The 20,367-nt window shown below is 42.0% G+C and overlaps 1 protein-coding gene across 4 annotated transcripts in view; it reads left to right on the top strand.

Moving 5' to 3' along the window:
- The window catches only part of aadac (arylacetamide deacetylase), a 34,551-nt gene extending 14,200 nt beyond the window's left edge, over positions 1–20,351 (top strand). For 2 of the 4 annotated variants that reach the window (XR_012391208.1, XR_012391207.1), the window contains exons 2-6: positions 4,953–5,181; positions 7,896–7,965; positions 14,663–14,834; positions 16,422–17,911; positions 18,228–20,351. Coding sequence is in view for 2 of the 4 variants with exons in the window: in XM_009291389.5 (XP_009289664.2) it covers positions 4,953–5,181; positions 7,896–7,965; positions 14,663–14,834; positions 16,422–17,042 (1,092 nt within the window). In the remaining 2 variants the exon portion in view is untranslated. Of the gene's footprint in view, positions 1–4,952; positions 5,182–7,895; positions 7,966–14,662; positions 14,835–16,421 lie in introns of all 4 variants that reach the window. The other 2 variants (XM_068213664.2, XM_009291389.5) reach the window with 1 other exon arrangement.
- The last annotated feature ends 16 nt before the right edge of the window (positions 20,352–20,367 follow it).

Here is a 20,367-nt window from a genome sequence, read left to right as displayed (position 1 = left end):
TATCAGTAATACATTTATTAAATCTTTGTTAATGTTAGTAAGGATTATTTAAGTTAAATAACCTGTTGGTGTTAACTCACGGTGCATTAGGTTATGTTAACAAACACAAATTGGGATTTTAAAAACACATTAGTAAATGTTAAACTAAGATTAATAAATGCTTTACAATGTTATTCATATTTTTTGGTTTTTAAACAACAAGTTTATTTTAAACATTGTCCTACAAGTTGACAAAGGATTATTTTTTAAGTTTAGCAAAAAAATTATAATAAATTAAAAATAAATTAAATAAATTAAAAATACAGCAAGAATAATATAGATTGAAAATAACTTAACACACTTTGAAATAAATCTTTTCTGCTGGAGATAGTGTTGTCCTAAAAAAAATGTAAATAAAAATATATTACATATACTGTACATATACGGTTGAAGTCAGAATTATTCACCCCCTTAGAATTTTTTTCCCGTTTTTAAATATTTCCCAAATGATGTTTAACAGATTCAGTAAATGTTCACAGTGTGTCTGATAATATTTTTTCTTCTGCAAAAAGTCTTATTTGTTTTATTTTAGCTAAAATAAAAGCAGTTTTACATTTTTTAAACACCATTTTAAGGTCAATATTATTAGCCTCTTTATATTTTTTCAATAGTCTACAGAATAAACTATTATAATACAATAACTTGCCTAATTCCCCTCACCTGCCTAGTTACCCTAATTACCCTAGCAAAAGCCTTTAAATGTACTTTAAGTAGAAGTGTCTTGAAGAATATCTAGTCTAATATTATTTACTGTCATCATGACAAAGAGAAGTAAATCAGTTATTAGAGATGAGTTATTAACACTAATATGATTAGAAATGTGTTGAAAAGTCTGCTCTCTGTTAAACAGGAATTGGAGGAAAAAATAAACAGGGGGTCGAATAATTCTGACTTCAACTGTATATGGAATGGTATAGCAAAAAATGTTGGCAGTTTTAAAACCTTGACTTTTCCAAATCTAGGGTTACCTTGAAAACGGTTGCCTAGTTAAAATAAATTATGAACTAAATAAATAAAAGAACACCAGGTTTAAACCATAAATAAAAAGTTCATTAAAAAATGGTATGAATGTTCATGTTGCAGCAGAAGGAAAGTGGTTGTTCAGTTCAGTGGTTGCTCTCATTTATTTATATATTTGCTTTGACAATACAAATATGTGAAAAACAGTGCTGTAAATCTACTGAGTGCAGCAGAATAAATATATGTAAAATGATGCCACATTTTATTTTGACAAAGACCTTTATTCTTCATCCATAATTAAGTAGATGAGACTGTATTGATGCAATCATCAATAAGTAAAAGAACAGAACATGTTATCAGCTAAAATGTGCAACAATCTAAAGTGCAGAGCTTAGAGCGGCTGATGAGTCTGAACTGAACACTCAGTCGGTGCCTGGAGCTCTGGATCAGCCATATGATCTGGTCATGATGGTCATCTCTGAGGCTTAACGTGATCCCTCATTTGACTTTCACGTTGCTTTCCTCCAGCTGCAGAATGATGCCAGGGCAAGGATCTTCAGCATATGCCCACTGCGATGCTGTTTTGGCGTTGAGTGTGAAATATTTGCCTTGCTTAATCGCCTAAAGGGATGGTTCACTCCTAAATGAAAAGTAATAACTATTTACTCATGATCAAGCGATTCCAAACTTTTACAAGTTTCTGTATTCTGTTGAACACAAACAAACTGAACAAAAATGAAGAGAGCTGAAAACAGGTAACCACTGATTTCCACAGTAGGGAAAACAAATACTATGAAAGTCAATGGTTACAGGTTTCCGGCTTCGTAACCATTGGAAGTGTCACTTACAACAGAGGTGCAGAGAGATCACCCGCTACATTAAAACGGCTGTCAGGGAAAATGAAATGGATGTTTTTGACTGGTGGAAGATGAACAAACAATCCTACCCAAAACATGCTAAATTAGCCAGAACCATCGCCTTAAGGCCAGATTGTGAAGAGAAATGGCGAAACAAATCCCACTGAGCCTTTATCTTGATTTCGTTATTGCCAATTAGGTCTACCCGTCATAATTTATAATTTATTTTACATTTAATTGTATAAGAAAGACTTATTTTTATTGGTGTGTTGGCCAATTTAAAGGCTAAGTGTATGTACCTAGGCCTATTTAGGGCTCTGTTTTGACGATCCATGCGCAAAACGGAAAGCGCAGGTCGCAAACACATTCAAGGCATGTCAGAATCCATATTTGCTAATTTAAGGACGGGAAAATTTGCTTTGCACCGTGGCGCATGGTCTAAAAGGGTTGAGTTTATTTTCTTAATGAGTTATTGGTGGGTTTTGAGAATAAACCAATAAGAGCCTCATCTCCCATTCCCTTTAAGAGTCAGCTGCGTCACGCCATAAGCGCATTCGCTATTTACAGGACACAAAGTAAGTAAAAACTGAGCATTTCACAAGCAAACAGTTCACAGTTTTTTTAACAGAAACAGTTAAACAGAGCATCTACCACGCAAGAATGAGAGATAATGGATCACTTTCACTTTCGCTCTTGGATAGGGAAACCTTTTACGCACAGACATCAATTAATTGCGTTTGTTAAGCACAAATATTCGTTTCAAAACTATTTCTAAATTCAGTTCTGATTTCCAGCAAACGAATAAATGAACAATAATAATGAAGTGTGCTCAAAAACCTGAGTTATATCCTAATACACATGCTGTGCCCCATATGGTCTAAAACCTGACAGGTGGGCAAATCTAAGCTTGTTTTTAATAAAACAAATATAAATATGGATATAATAAATAATACTGCTAATAATAATAACATTATACAAAAGCAAATTGTTATGAATGAACTGAAAAAGCCTCCCGAGATGATGAAGGCATAAAATCAGTGATTTTTCATATTTATGTAGGCTAGAAAATTTTTGTAATATTTTAATCCTCTATATTAATATCCTATATATATCCTTAATATTTAAATTTTTCCATAAGTAAAGATATTTGAGTATTGCTCTACATCTTGTGTGCTCTACAAGCAGTGTGTAAGCGATGCGCAACTCGACTTTAGACCGGGTTTGTTTTGGTTTATTGAAAAATCTATTATAGTTTCTCAAAATAGCGACGCGCCTCTTTTTTTTAGGCCAGAACGCCAATGGGCGCACATATGAGCGCAAATGCATTTGCTATTTAAACAGCGTAGCGCAAAACATCAAAACGACTCCTGCGCCAAGCTGAAACTACCAAACAACTATCGCGTCGCACCTTGCGCCACACTGCGCCGGGTGTATGAGGGCCCTTAGAGTGCTGGGATGTTACAGAGGACTTATTTTATATCTTTCTTCCAACTTCCAAGTGTCCTATAGCCTACGTTGTGAATAAATAATGTTAAAACACGTATAAACGACTCATTCATGACAAAAGAGCAGCTGCACATTTGAATAATGTCGGGTTATAAATGAGTTCGGGCATTTAAAAGCTGTCAATTAAAATGTACTTGTCTGGCTCGGGCCTATCAAGCCTTACCTTTATGGCCCGATTACAGCTCTATAACTGACTTCAGCATTGTTTCTCAAAAAAACAAAACAAAAACATGATTTAGAAGAGTCAGGAACTGACGTACTGCACCTTTAAAAACATACTGTCGTGCACATGCTGGAGTATCATCACGTAGCATCAAGTGGCTTAACCATGGATTGTTATCCACTGAAGCAAAAGTTTAAGGGCTTCTGGCTATTAGCGAGATGATCTCAGCTGATCAACCATGCGTCTGCCCTGTTCATAACCTTTGTGAGAAAGTAGTCTTGATCCATGTGACTTTCAGTGGAAGCTCTCGCACAAAATAACCCAAACACTGCCTTTCAGTTAGGCCTGCACAATATTGGAAAAAACGTGGATTGCCATATTTAGATGTTCTGCTATTTATATTGCGATGCTTCACTAGATTAAATTATTAGGACGATTTTGATTGGAGTGCATCTTAATAAACAAATTATAAGCATATAAATACAGCAGAGCTAACACAATCTCACGACAATTCGTAACTTTTTCATTTAGTGGCTAATTCGTATGAATTCGTACGATCTAATTCGTACAATTTAGTACGATTTGCTCATCCCCCAATGACGGTTGGGGTTAGGGGTGGGGTCAGGTGCCACGCCTCCTTTTAAAAATCGTACCATTTCGTACGACTGAACTCGTACGAATTCGTACGAATTAGCCACTAAACTGGCAAAATGTAAAATACTTACGTTTTCTCGTGAGATCAGGCTGGCAGAGCACATATACAAGTGAAGGAACATTATTCAGGTACAGAAATAAAACGTTCATTCATTCATTTTCTTGTCGGCTTAGTCCCTTTATTAATCCGGGGTCGCCACAGCGGAATGAACCGCCAACTTATCCAGCAAGTTTTTACACAGCGGATGCCATTCCAGCCACAACCCATCTCTGGGAAACATCCACACACACACTCATACACTACGGACAATTTAGCCTGCCCAATTCACCTGTAACGCATGTGTTTTGACTGTGGGGGAAACCGGAGCACCCGGAAGAAACCCACGCGAATGCAGGGAGAACATGCAAACTCCACACAGAAACGCCAACTGAGCCGAGGCTCAAACCAGCGACCTTCTTGCTGTGAGGCGACAGCACTACCTACTGCGCCACTGCTTCGCCCCCGGAATTAAAACAATACAATAAAGCTGTAGAGTCTCCATTAAATAAAACATTATTATTTACAGTTAGTCCCTGTTTAAGCTACTCACGTGATAATTCTTTGTGCCTGAATGCTTTAAACTTGTTTAAGATGTTTACGGTCACAGGCCTTTCCCTGCTGAGACTCGAACCAGCGACCTTCTTGCTGTGAGACGACTTCTGTGACGCCCACATTAGGATGTATAACGATATGTTGTGCAGCCCGACTTTCAATGCTGTTTTCTTCTTTACAGGCAGAACTCAGCGAGCAGGTGGGACTTCTGGACTACATGAGAGTCATGATGTTCATCACCATTGCGGAGCGAGTCGTACCTGTGTCGGATGACCGGGTGCAGGTAGCCGAGGAGAATTTCGATGGGGTCGAGGTGATTGTGTATCAACCCAATCAGCTGGAACAAACAGGAGAGCTAAGAAGAGCCATCATTTACTTGCATGGAGGCGGATGGTGTCTCGGCAGCTCTCGTGAGTACCATTAAATATGCGCGAAATTAGGGCTGCATGATTAATTGAAAAGGAACAGAGGATGGACCCTTTTGTGTCACATTTGCGTGTTTCTCAGCAGCAGAAGTGGTCATAGTTGGTGAACTCAGAGTGAATAGGAGAGTACAACAAATCAATATTCTACAATCCAATTGGTTGAAATACTATACGACGGTGTTGTCAAGACTTTCAGAAGAAGGAAAACAGTGGTGTGAGACTGATAACGGCAGCCAGAAGAGAGAATAAAGTTAAATTTACAGTCCTTTTGCATAGTGTGTCACTGGACTATGGCTCTAGTCAGTGCTTAATTTGTAAATTGTGAGGATCCGGCATGGTATCCGATGATGGAGAGGTGTTGCGCACGAAAGTGTAGTGGAGAGGGGGGGGGTTGTTGGGAGGTGGGTGTTGTCTTTGGATGGCAGTGGGGACGAAAGTGAAGATGGTTGGGGATGCGCGGAAGAAAGTGAACGTAAACAGCGGACGGAGGAGGAAGGGGATCGGTAAAATCCGGCATGTTCCGGCACAAATCAAGCCCTGGCTGTAGTGACGCAAGAAATGAATCTTTCGAAACAGCACACGCCACCTGATGATCAAAACTGTGTAAATGCAAGAATACATGCATTAGAATTGACTTTTTCAAACATACTGCCAACTTTACATTGAACGAAAAAACTATAAATAACCTCATCGTCTTACATCATAAATATAAGGTGTCTGCATAATATGCATTCGCAAGGTTTATATAACGTATGTTTAATGGTGGACTCTGCTAAACAGGCCAACAAGAGACTATTAACCAACCCAGGCTCATTCCGGAAACGTAGCCCCGCAGACGTTTCTGGAGACCGCGATTTACGTGGCTGGAGATACGTATGACCGCATTTGGTTTTTTTTTCTGAGCGAACGCTGTGGGGCGGTGTGACGCCGCTCCTCTCCTCTTCTTTGCGCTCGCCGACTGACGGCTCACCTCCATGTGAAGGGCTTACTCGCCGCAACCAGTTTGTCCGCTTTGCTCGTAGTGTTACGTCGGTGGAGGCCCGAAGGTGGAGGAGGAGCTGGTCGCGGCGACGACGAAAGGGTTCGAGTCCGGGGAAGATCGGTTCCAGAAATCAGGTAAGATGAAAAACGAGAATCCAAAAAATAAAAGCAAACGAGTTCGCGACGGGGCGAGAACGTGGCAAAACCCGAAAACGAGGTCAAAATCGGACGAGGGCTTTTGCTTTTTTTTTTCTGGACGGCTTTTGTAAATCGTCGCTTGGGACAGACGGTCGCTCGACTGCGGCCTCCTCCGGTGGCTTTTCACGCGAGAACGGCTTTTCTCCCAAGAGGCGTTCGAGACACGAAAAAGCGCACACATTTGCCTCTCGCGGATTCGCGAAAACAAGAACCGCACAAATATGTACCTCCCAGGACAATGAGCCTGTTTCCACAATGAGCCTGGCTTGCTATTAACTGTTATTATTCATTTTACATGTATTATTTCATTTCTTTTATTTTACAAATGTCTCATTAAAATGTCAACAAACTTCTAAAAACGATACGATATCAGGTAAAAATTATAATAGTATAAAACCTATTTAGTGATTCACCACTGGGGGCAGTCTAAGTAAACCTGCTTGATTCATGTGTGCTGCGTCCGAAACCGCATACTTCCATACTATATAGTACGCTAAAATCAGTATGTGAGCCGAGTAGTATGTCCGAATTCATAGAATTCGAAAATCAGTATGCTAGAAGTGCCCGGATGACGTACTACTTCCGGCGAGATTCTGGAGTGCGCATCGCATGCATGCTGCACTATCCCATAATGCCCCACGAGAGAATTCATGAATGGGAGTAAAGCGACGCAACTGACGCTGGTAGGTCACATGACCATGACAAAATGGCGGATGTAGTACGGGCCGAATTCCATTAATACTTTTCACATTCAAAATGTATAGAAGGTACTTTTCTAACGTCCGAGAAGTACGTTTAAATTCAAATGCAGTACCTACTGAGTAGTAGGCGGTTTCGGACGCAGCCGCGTATTTGATGGTATTACACAGATCGCCCCCTAGTGGAGACCCATTCAGTCAAAAGTTTCAAAACATTCATTTTCTTTTGGGCTTAGTGCCTTTATTAATTTGGGGTCACCACAGTGGAATGAACCACCATCTTTTCCAGCATATATTCTACACAGTGGATGCCCTTTCAGCTGCATCCTATCACTGGGAAACATAAATACACTCTCATACACACAAACACTACAGACAATTTAGCCTACACAGCATGTCTTTGGACTTGTGAGGGAAACCAGAGGAAACCCACACGACCACAGGCAGAACATGCAAACTCCACACAGAAATGCCGAGGCTCAAACCAGCGACCTTTTTGCTGTGGGCCGATTGTGCTACCCACTGCGCCATAAGTTTTAAAACATGTATGATCTAACGAAGCCTTGTTTACTGAAATCGCATGACCTTGCTCTTTACAAAAGATTTGTGGAGGACACAAGGCAGCGTGGAGCAGCCATCTCTACTAAACACTGCTTAATCTAAAACAGCTGATTATACTTTAAAAATGTGCATTAAGATCACCTTCACCTAATCATGCAGCCCTACTCTAAAATAGGCACTCTCATAAACAAGTTACAATGCAGGTAACAGTGCTAGAGCTGCAACCGAATAAAAATGTGTATTTCTGATTTCTCATCACAGGTATGGGCCCATATGATCTCCTAGCCAGGCACATGGTTAAAGAGCTCAATGCTGTCATTGTAGCTGTAGAGTAAGTATCAAGATTTGTTTTATTTCATTTAATGCATGCTTTGACACCAACATGTTACACTAAAGTTGTGTTGAAGATTTTATAAAAGCTGGTGACTGAAGATGGAGAGAGAATTACTAACTTAAAATAAACAAATGCAATCCCTACTAAGAAAGACCAGCTTAAACCAGCCTAGGCTGGTTGGCTGGTTTTAGCTGGTCGACCAGGCCGGTTTTACAGGGGTTTTGGCCACTTCCAGGCTGGTTTCCAGCCATTTCCAGCCTGGTCTTAGCTGGTCAGGCTGGGAGATGGAAAATCAGCTTGACCAGCCTGGCCAGGATGGGAGCCCAGCTATGTCCAGCTTAATCCAGGCTGATCAAGCTGGTTTTAGCTGGTCATTTTCTAGCCAGACCAGCTAAAACCAGGCTGGAAATGGCTGGAAACCAGCCTGGAAGTGGCCAAAACCCCTCTAAAACCAGGTTGGTCAACCAGCTAAAACCAGCCAACCTGCCTAGGCTGGTTTAAGCTGGATTTTTCAGCAGGGATAATTCAAATGAAAACATCCACAGGAGACACAGGAGAGGAAGAGTCTTATGCCTCGTTTCCACTGACTGGAACAGTACGGTATGGTTCGGGTCGGTACGGCTCACCTTTATCAGGCTTGCGTTTCCACCACAAAGGGTATCCTTTTGATGGGCATAGTGTATGACAAAGTTTAAGTCGACGTCATGCTCGCTCGAATAAATTGTGTAGTGGACACAATTCTCGAAGAAAAACAGATTTTTCTTCTTGGCTTGGTGTCTGTTCGTCGAGACAACGACAAGGTTTGTTTGAGCCCAGGTCATCCATGGCTCGTTGTTAAATGCATATAGTATTTCCATGTAATGTTTTGGCTTTGTATTTAAATAACATGGCGGTTCCTTTGTTTACCTTCTGTGTAGCTCCACGAGCTCGTGACGTATCTCTGCAACCAATCAGCGTTCAGCTGCACGTGTAGCTCCACCTTTTGGTACCCCTTCTCCCGTTTGGTACCCTTTTGAAAGGGTGCCAAAAAAGTGGTACGGTACGGTTTGGTTCGGTATACTTTTGACAGTGGAAACGGCCATAATAGCGTACCGAACCGTACTGTACCGTACCACTCAGTGGAAACAGGCCATAAGTCGCAACTACTAGCTACTGTAGTACCCTAAGGGTCATTGTTGCTCCGCTTCCTTTCTCTTTCTACATTGTCATCATCATTAGAATCCATCATTCAGAAACATGGCTTTTCTTATAAAGGGGATCATTATGCCTCTTTTTACAAGATGTAAAATGCGTCTCTGATGTCTCTAGAGAATGTGTGTGAAGTTTCAGCTCAAATTATCACACAGATAATGTTCTCTAACTCTCTAAAACTGACTCTTTTAGGCTTTGATCCTAGTCGAGGCATTTTGGTGACCGTTGCTTTAAATTCTAATGAGTTGGTGCTCATTCCAGAAGAGGGCGGAGCTACAGACACTTGTATGTGAACAAAGGAAGCTTACATGGACATTCCCTTAATACCTTTTGATTTGTACAGGAAGCGGTTCGGCTTCATATGTCCACTCCAGCACCGATATGTTCCAGAATGCAGTGTGATGGTGACGTCACAGCATTGCAGCTTCCTAGTGTTCAAGGGTTTTAGGGCACTCCATTAAAATCCCTTCAGAAGCTTCACTAGTATTGGACACTTGTGTGATGTAATCGATGTCGTACATCCGAGGGAACGAGAGGGACGGAAGTTAGTGAGTAAAGGGCGTAACATATTGGACTGAAATGCAGCCATATTGTGTGAATGGGAGAGTGTGCCCTCACTAACACCACTTCCGGCAGCAACTTAGCTTTCCCATGTGTCCTCCCATCCAGGTACTGACCGGGCGCAGCCCTGCTTAGCTTCTGTGGGCAGCCATGTGAGAGTTGCAGAGAGCGAGCTGCTGACTAGGGTGGACAGAAAGTGTAACAGGAGTAAAACTTATGCATTTTAAAACGAAAATGTGTTTGTGTAAACGGGGCCTCAGTGCTGGGTTGTGACAGGAAGATGTGTAAAGCATTCGCTGTGTAAAACAAGGGCAGTTCATTCCACTGTGGTAAATAAGTCAAAAGAAAGTGAGTGAGTGAGTGAGCTTCACAGACTGCTTAGCCTGATCCTTGAGATTTGCCTCATACAATATGCATAGGAGAGTCAGGCTCTTGTTATCAGAGCATGCTACGTGACTCCGTGATGTAGCTCTTGTTTTGACCAGGCTGGACTATTGCAATGCTCTCTTGAGAAACCTACCAAACAGTACTATCACCACTGTATTTGATTAGGGTAGCTGTTAAAACCAGCAGGACAATATATTTCCAGGACCGGAGTTGCTTAGGCAGGTACACTTCGGTTAAATTGTGGTGCTTATATTGCTTATATTCATTCCAATAATAACAACCCGGGCTCATTTTGGAAACGTAGCCCCGCGGAAATTCGAGCGTTTTTTGTTTTCGCGGATCCGCGAGAGGCGCTGTGCGCGCTTTTTCGCGTCTCGGGTGCCTCTCGGGAGCGCGCGCCGTTTGCGCCCGCGCCAGTCTCGCGCGAAAAGCCTCCGGATCGGCCGACTCGGCCGCCCTCCTCTTCCTCCTCCTCCTCCTTCCCTAAACCCGAGCGACGGTTCGCAAAAGCCGTCCAGAAAAAAAAGAAAAAAAGCAAAAGCCCTCGTCTTCGATTTCGACCACGTTTTCGGATCCCGCCGCGTTCTCGCCCTTATTTTTCGGATTCTGTTTTTCGTCTTACCTGATTTCTGGAACCGCGGTTCCCCGGACTCGATCCCGGTCGTCGTCCGCCACGGCCGGCTCCTCCTCCTCCTCCGGGGCCTCCGCTCCGCCGACGCAATGCTGTGAGCTAAGCGGACAAACTGGTTGCATCGGGAAAGCCCTCCACTCGGAGGCGAGCCGTCGGCCGGCGAGCGCAGCGTTCGCTCGAAAAAAACTAAATGCGTCCGTATGTACCTCAGGCCACGTAAATCACGGCCTCCAGAAACGTCCGCGGGGCTACGTTTTCAGAATGAGCTTGGGTTGAATAATAACCCCAATGTTGAGGCAGAGAGGCGACACGGTGATTTAGTGGTTAGCACAGCTGACTCACAGCAAGAAGGTCGCTGGTTGGAGTCCCGGCTAGGTCAGTTAGTGTTTCTGTGTGGAGGTCAGTTAGTGTTTCTGTTTGCATGTTCTCTCCATGTTGGCATGGGTTTCCTCCGGGTGCTCCGGTTTCCCCCACAGTCCAAACACATTTGCTATAGGAGAATTGATGAACTAAATTGGCCGTAGTGAATACGTGTGCGTGTGAATGAGTGTGTATGGGTGTTTCCCAGTACTGGGTTGCGGCTGGAACTATGCTGAACGTATGCTGGATTAATTGGTGGTTCAGTCTTCTGTGGCGACCCCTGATGAATAAAGGGACTAAGCCGAATGAAAATGAATGAATGAATGAATGGTTAGACAGAAGAGGACAAGAGTAGAGTACAAAGAATTGCAAACAGTCAATGACTGATAACAGTATCAGGAGTGAAGAGATGACAGGTTACTACTGTGTCAAGAGCAAGTGTTTACATTAGAGCATATCATGTACTACTGTAAACAGAGAACTTGCTATGATAGAGACTGTTGACAGATTGATATAGTCACTCAATAAGTGAACACCCTTCAGACTGTTAGTTCATCATATATCAGACCGTTCATTATTCATCAGTTTTATTAATAGTATTATGAAGTGAAAAGTAGTTAGAAAATGGGATATTACTGGCCACTCCAAAAAGACAACTTTATATGGAGGTCAGCATACTATTATATTTTCACATTATTTGTGAGAGATAGCATAATCGCTTGGCCGGCTCATACAAGACATTGCAAAACAGCAACATAATTTAAAACATGTGGTGTGAGAGAGAGCAGTGCAGCACTCCACGGTGAATTCAGCAACACTCCCAGAGAAAGTATTTTATTCCATATTCAGATGAAAATCAGCGCATCGTCTGCTTGACCTTCCCTCAGACCCTGCAGCTGTTTTGTGTTGTCCACATCACGTTGAAGACGCTTATGCACTTTTCCAACCCTGACTCTGTTGGAACACTTTAATGAAAGGACATCAACATGAGGATGCTCTACTCTTAGCAAACGGGGGCCTTTCCCCGTTGATTACAAGTTGACTTTTAGTCCAACACAGCAGAAAGAGTGTAAATAAATGTGCTGATGACACTGCTGTGATCTGATAGCTGTCAACAATGAATGTGCGGTGAGGGTAAGCCCTCTCTGCATGCGTTAGCACTGCTGCATTCCAAAGTCGAATCCCCGTAGAATCATGGAGAACAGCAAAAACAAGGGCACATGGTGTGCCGACAGAGTACAGAGATAAAACACAGTCGAGATGAAAACAACAAGGAACAACAAAAAGGACTTTATATTTGGGAACCTTAAAATAAGTGGCCGAGGCGACATTGCAGCTTCTAAGGGCCAAATCTACTAGGGGCATATATACATATATTTATGGCAATCTAAAATACAATACTGGGCCATGTTTTTGAGAAAGTCCTCGCTGCAGCCCGCAGCTTGATAACGTTGACCAGGTCCACTACGTAGTTGACAATGGCCTACACTTACACCTCCCCCTACCCTAAACCCAACTGTTACAGTAGCATGAGTGCTACCTAAGGTACAAGGTCCGCTACGTAGTTGACGATCACCTACACCTCCCCTTACTCTTAACCCAACCGTAACAGTAGCATGGGCGGTACCTTAGTGGGCGGTACAAGATCTGCTACATAGTTGATGATCACATACACCTCCCCTTACCCTAAACCCAACCGTCACAGTAGCATGGGTGTTACCTTAGTGGGTGATACAAGGTCCACTATGTAGTAGACGATCGCCTACACCTCACCCTACCCTAAACCCAACCGTCACAGTAGCATGGGTGTTACCTAAGTGTGCGGTACAAGGTCCGCTATATAGTTGACTATTGCCTACATCTCCCCCTACCCTAAACCCAACCGTCACAGTAGCATGGGTGTTACCTAAGTGTGCGGTACAAGGTCCGCTATATAGTTGACTATCGCCTACATCTCCCCCTACCCTAAACCCAACTGTCACAGTAGCATGAGTGTTACCTTAGTGGGCAGTACAAGGTCCACTACATAGTTAGCGATCACCTACACCTCCCCCTATCCTAAACCCAACTGTCACAGTGGCATGAGCGTTACCTTAGTGGGCGGTACAAGAACCACTACATAGTTGACGATCACATACACCTCCCCTTACCCTTAACCCAACTGTCACAGTAGCATGGGCATTACCTTAGTGGGCAGTACAAGGTCCACTACATAGTTATCGATCACCTACATCTCCCCCTTCCCTAAACCCAACTGTCACAGTAGCATGGGCGTTACCTTAGTGGGCTGTACAAGGTCCACTACATAGTAAGCGATGACCTACATCTCCTCCTACCCTAAACCCAACTGTCACAGTAGCATGAGCGTTACCTTAGTGGGCGGTACAAGGTCCGATACGTAGTTGATGATCACCTACACCTACCCTTACCCTTAACCCAACTGTCACAGTAGCATGGGCAGTACCTTAGTGGGCGGTACAAAGTCCGCTGTGTAGTTGACGATCACCTGCGTCATTAAGCTGGAGGCTGCAGCGAGGACATCTTGATGTTTTCTATTACGCACCATTTGCACTTCCTTCTCATAAATCCACTAGAGGCCGCAGTGAACATTTCTGTGAATATCTTTATGCCACATTCGTGAGAAGCGGGCCAGCTTGTGCGTTTATCAGCTTGCTATCGACTGACCCACATGGCATTGCAGGTGTTTGCTTTTACTATGATTTCATGCTGCTTTTTGATTTACCTGGTTTCTGGAACCATTCTTTAAAGGACTTAATCGTGATCAGCTTCCCTTCCAAGTGTGACATCTTACAAGGTGAGCTACAGAGCAAACTGATCATGTGCGCTGTCCATGTGGAGGTAAGCGGTCAGAAGTCCTCCAAAAAGGAACTGAAGTTGTCTGTGGGGTCAGCCAGACTTACAGTATGCCAGGGCACATATTTAACGTAGTTGCCCTGGGCATGTACCTCCAATGAGCCTGTATTGGAACATTGTTCTCATTGTTTTGACCTGTTTTATTGATGATGAAGCAAAACCATGTCACACCTAAAGTATTTATATCGGCCTCCAGAAACAAAACTTAGCAAAAAGTGTAAGGGAAGAGCTGTTTCTTGCAGATCTTCTCTCCAGAGCTTTTTAGAGCTGTTATTGCATGCGTCTGCTTTTGACAATATGGTCAGAAAACCCGTCCTTACACTTGATTGAAATCTGATGAATGATCACGTCTACCACCTTGTGATTAAAAGATGCAGTTTTGAGTGGCATCAGCTAATTAATTGATGTGTAGTGTGTGCCTAGTAATGTTTCCAGTCTCAGTTACATTCACACCATCGGATTCACTTGGTAATCAAGGTAACAAGCAATGAACCCTGAATGAGTAGGCTGCTACACACACAGGATGCTTGTGTAATGTACAATTTGTGCTGATCTCCAGTGGACAGCCGTGCTCTCCAAAACAACATCAGTTAATGATTATCAGCTATTTCAGATGAATGAAACAAATCTATTGTGACAGTAATATATACGATTGTAACAAGCACTGTCAATGTACTTCGCTTTGTGCAGGTATCGTCTTGCCCCAGCTTATCATTTTCCTGTGCAGTTTGAGGATGTTCACCGTGTGGTGAAGTATTTCCTCCAGAATGATGTTCTGAAGAGATACAATATCAACCCAGAGCGGATTGCTGTGTCTGGAGACAGTGCTGGAGGCAACCTTGCAGCTGCAGTAGCTCAGCAGGTTTGATCTTCAAATAAAACTTCAAATATAAGACCACAGTAGGATATACAGCCTTTGGGGTTTGATTTTTTTTTAAAGAAAATGAATGAATGATTGAATGAGTTTTCTAAGGGCTTATTATGCGGTCCTGTCGCCATCTTGTGGATGGACAACGTCAGCCGTCTTTGGTCTACTCAGTATGGCAGGCTAATGCCATCCCTCAGAAATTATAAATATTTTAAAATAGGCACTATCCTTATAAATAAACTGCATAGTTGCAATCTAAACAACTGCATTCTTGACTAAAAGAGCCTCAAAAGTACAATATGTTGCCCAGCAGCTGCAATATCTGTCAAACTGTAGAGTGTCCTCCACTTGTTGCTGTATGTGGGCGGAGTAATACGCAAGGATGAAGGGTGAGGAGGATGGTCGAGTGCTGTTACTGGCAGAATATCACACGGCTAGCAGCCAATCAGATTCAAGAATCAGAACTGTTGTTATATATATATATATATATATATATATATATATATATATATATATATATATATATATATATATATATATATTAAGGGTGTCACGATCCTCCAAATCCTTGATTCGATTACATTTTCGATTCTAAAGGCACGATTCGATTCGATTATGAATAATTATTTAATGACCAATTAATTATTTGTAGTCTACCGTTTAAACTACCTGACCTGCATGGTCTTTGTTTTACCCATAAACAAATCATACAGTAAATGAATAAAGGCAAGATACACACATAATTACCACCTGTCAATCACTTTTTCTGCGGGACTCGTGAATAGGCAGTGATCTGTGTCGTTATAATGGCGTCGGTTAAAAAGACGCACAACCAACAGGAACAAAAGTACAAGTGAGTGAAAGATTGAAGCAGTCCTCTGACTGCCTGGACCTGCTGTCTCGAGCGCATGGCTGTGAGTGCGTCTGTGTCTGTGTGGTCACGTGATGTGCATTTTCAGAGGTAGAGAGGAAGGAGGGCTGCTCAGAAATGCTACACGCCACTGTGGATGTCAAATCGTTGTCGTTCTAAAATGCCATTTAAAAACAAAGACAGTGTAAACAGGGCCTGAGTGTGTACCGACGATTTCATTGAAAGAGGAGAGGGTTTAAGCTCTGTCGACGGGTCTCCTGCTTCTGCAGTTCAACAAGCACTTCAACAAGCCTGTTTCTTTCCCGCTTGGCAAGCCGAGCTGACGTGACATGGGGGCGTGGCAGCATCGACGATTCTATTTTTTGATTCGATAATCGAAATTGAGCATAAATTGACACCCCTAATATATATATATATATATATATATATATATATATATATATATATATATATATATATATATATATATATATGTATAGCTTTATATTACAGAGAAAAATGTATTTAATTAATTTAACTTTTCACAACTAGTCATTTCTATTTGATTTTAACAATTGTCAGAACTTTTTTTGGCAGCTTAAGCTGAAAATCAGTAACGTTCAAGCCTCACAGCACTTTAATTTGACCTTTTTGATAAGAATTGAACTGAAGCTGCTTTATTTTAGTGCACATCATTTTAAAATATCGATCTTTTTTTGTTGCGTTTTCAGTTGCGGAAGGACCCCGAACAGCACATCCAGCTAAAGGCCCAGGCTCTAATCTACCCCGTCCTGCAAGCCTTGGATCTGAAGACTCCCTCCTACCAGCAGAACCAGCACATGCCAATTCTGCCCCGCACGCTGATGGTCCGCTTCTGGAGCGAGTACTTCACCAGCGACAAGTCCTTTTTGAGAGCCATGATGGCAAACACACACAACAACCACGAGTCTGCAGCTCTGCTTAAGTTTGTCAATTGGAGTTCATACTTGCCTGATTCCTATCGCCAGACATACAATTACAGCGCTCCACCTGTCCTCACTGGAAAAGGTCCTGTACGCTCTATCGGTGCGCACCACTTGCTTGCAGATCCACGTGCGTCTCCATTGCTGGTGCCTGATACAGCGCTGCGCTTCCTGCCTAAAGCGTACGTGTTGACCTGCGAGTATGACGTCCTGCGGGACGATGGTTTGATGTACGTCACACGTTTGCGCAATGCTGGAGTGGACGTCACGCATGAACATTACCCCAGTGGATTCCACGGTGCATTGATGTTCACCGTGTGGCCCACAGACTTTGAGATCGGACACCGCATGACGAACAACTATATAACATGGCTTAAGCAAAATCTATAAAACGAATGTGGACGGTTTTTATGCATCACTTTTGGGTTGACTGGTTCATGCAGAGATTTTTTTATTTATTTAGTACATCTTCTTCCTGTTGTTTACAGTGCACCACTTTTTAATCTTAAAAAGGGCACACTTTTGATTGTGATAATCTGTTGTGCTACAAGCATTCCCAATTTGACCGCATCAGGGGCCTCATGTATCAACGCTGCGTACGCACAAAAACTTTGCCAGGTTTCACACTCACGTTTGGAAATCAGGGTCGGCCCGTGGCATAGGCAGTATAGGCAAATGCTAAGGGCGCTGTACATCCAGGGGGCGCCAGAAATGAGCGGGGTTAAGTTGGTTTTGTTTTCGATATTCCTGACACATTCAGTGATAGATGGCAATAACTCAAAAACCTCTTACCCTAAAAAGATCTAAAGTGTGTTTCCTACAAAAAGACAAAGCTGGTTATGTTTCACAGCTGTCTTTTTCCGTTTTTTTTCGCTCGACATTATGACCACTGCTCCGTTTAGCAGGGGATATGCGTTTAGCCGGGAGAGCTCGCGCGGAGTGGAGCTCTCAGTAAGGGCCCGTCGGAAGTGCTTCTTTTTTTTCGTATTTTAATTATTTTTTGCTCCGTCCTGCTTGTTTTATTTTAAACACAACTCATTTTCTCTTAAATGAGCACAAACAGTTACTAAAGTAGTCGAATGCTTCATTCATTCATTCATTCATATAGATCTGTGCATTCTTACATGAACACCTCTGTTATCAAACAAAACACAATGAGAGATTCATCTGCTGCTCTTCACTAAATAACTCTAGTGACTTTAATCAATATGCAAATACAATTAAAAGTTAAATAGATTTTATAGCTTTATTTAATTTCTGTATTCACCTTATTCTCAGCTGTCGAGCGGGCGCTGCCATTTGAATCTTTTTGTCTCGCGACTTCCGGTCACATTCACTTCCATTCATTTTTTGACGTTAACAACTGCTCGTTATGCTGCTTAATGTTGCAATTTAATATTTTCTTATTATATTATTCTACTTGGTCTGTGTAGTCATGCAAACATTTGTTTGTTGAGCAAGTAGTTTGGCCATTTTCTGCCGTTTATTATTCCTAGTCATTTCTCCCATAGGCGACTGAATCGGAAGTTCTAAGACAATCGCGAAAACAGGCGCACTTCCACATTTTAGAATAAGGTCAATAGGCCATTGTTTTTAATAGGTTAAACCTTTTATTTTATTGGCAATATTTTCTATTGTTTGCTATGTATTCTACCATTTGATACTATTTGTAGTTCCATATTTTTTACATCCCAACGTTGACAGATATAGCATATTATTGCTAATCAATAAATAGCTATAGTGCTATCTGTTAGGTTTACCGTCAGCTAATGTAATGGAAGGGCATAGATGTTATGGAAAAAAGTAATAGTAATGTAACTACCCCCATCATTCCTTCCTCAAGCAAATGTGTAAATATTAGATCTATTCAGCAATAACGTTAATCGCATTGGCATATTTATCTGACGTTTTCCTATAGTAGTCGATCAAAAAGCTGTTTAGTTTCTTATGACTATACACTAGCAGTGGAATTTACTGCGATGTGACGGGGCGCCTCCTGAAATCTTGCCTAGGGCACCAAATTGGTTAGGGCCGGGCCTGCTAACGATGAAATGAATGTGAGAATGTGCGTTGGTCCACGCCAACTTCATGTCTGGCGTACGTGTGTTTCTTGTGTGTGTTTGTTTTATTTCCATTGGCGACTTCTAGAGGCAATCATGTTAAATTGCACACTACAAAGTATCGCACCAACACATGTGCAAAACATTGCTATTCATTTATAATTGATAAAATGGGTTCATTTAAATTTTTTTTGACCAATTATGTGATTTAAAACAGTGGTTGAGACCCCCTTTCCCCCTGGAAAATTTTGTAAGACCCCCCTCCAAAATTAATTATATTATCGCTCATTTAAGTTTGCAGTAATGATGACAACCCAGCTGAAAAATCCAGCTTAAACCAGCCTAAGCTGGTTGGCTGGTTTTAGCTGGTCGACCAGCCTGGTTTTAGAGGGTTTTTTTTCGTACATCTGATTTTTTGTACTGCGTAAGCACATTTACAACTTTGTCCATACACAGTGTTTTAGTATGAATTCAACGCAAGTCTTCCTACATGAGGCCCCTGGTCTTATGAAACACTGGTCTGTATTACTACTAAGGTCAATCATGAAGGAAAAGGTGTCGATTTTATTCATCATATGCTATCTCTTGAGTATATATGTGTGTGTTTTATTAATGGACGTGTTAACATGAAACTAATAATGTTTATTTTTTAAGTGAAGTTTTTAAACTTTTCGAGAGGAGCATGTGATATAATTGACTGCAGCTGGCCACCTATCTACACTCATTAGTTAGCCAATCAGATCTATCCTAACTCACTATAAGTAGCCTAGCTAGATATTACTCCCTTATCTTCGTTTTTCGAAGAAACCCCCCATCCACCCCTTTCTCCTCCTTTTTTTCCTTTACAAAAAAAAAAAAAAGGGGAGCTCTCGAGAACTCTCGTACTCCCCTCACATGCTCTATGGACCTGGCGGGAGCCCTGGGCTCAACTATCTCCGAGCTCAGGGTTCTCTCCCGGGACAGCATGCCAAACCTGCTTACAGCTGTCAAGCAATATCTAAGTGTGAACTCTTGAAATATTATTATCATGTTTGTTGATTTATTGCAGTTGTGACTGAATTCTGGACATTTTTGACAGGTTTGGATGGATGTGATTCTGATTGTTCGGATGTTCTGTTTATAAAATGTTGAGCATATAAACGTCAAAGATTGGACTTTCTGTAGTGCGGTTCTTTCGATTTCCAGGATGGAAGTGAACGTAATGTAGTATCAAATCTTCAGCAGGTACAAGCAAGTTCTTTTTCGGCTTAGTCCCTTTAATAATCTGGGGTCTCCACAGCGGAATAAACCACCAACATATCCAGCATTTGTTTTACGCAGCGGATGCCCTTCCAGCTGCAACCCATCACTGGGAAAACATCCATACACACTCATACACTACAGATAATTTAGCTTACCCAATTCCCCTAGAGCATACCCAGAGGAAACCCACACCAACACGGGGAGAACATGCAAACTCCACACAGAAACACCAACTGACCCAGCCGAGGCTCAAACCAGCACCCTTTTTGCTGTGAGGCGATCGTGCTACCCACTGCACCACTGTACAGCCTATAAGCATGTATTTCCTGGGAATTGAGAAGGGCTTGTAGGCTTTCTGTTTTCCCTTCAAGTCTTAAATAATACACTGTTAAACTGATTTCATTCATTCATTT

This window comes from Danio rerio, chromosome 15 (assembly GCF_049306965.1).
Source record: "Danio rerio strain Tuebingen ecotype United States chromosome 15, GRCz12tu, whole genome shotgun sequence".
NCBI classification, from domain to species: domain Eukaryota; kingdom Metazoa; phylum Chordata; class Actinopteri; order Cypriniformes; family Danionidae; genus Danio; species Danio rerio.
This window is presented reverse-complemented; position numbering and strand designations above follow the sequence as displayed.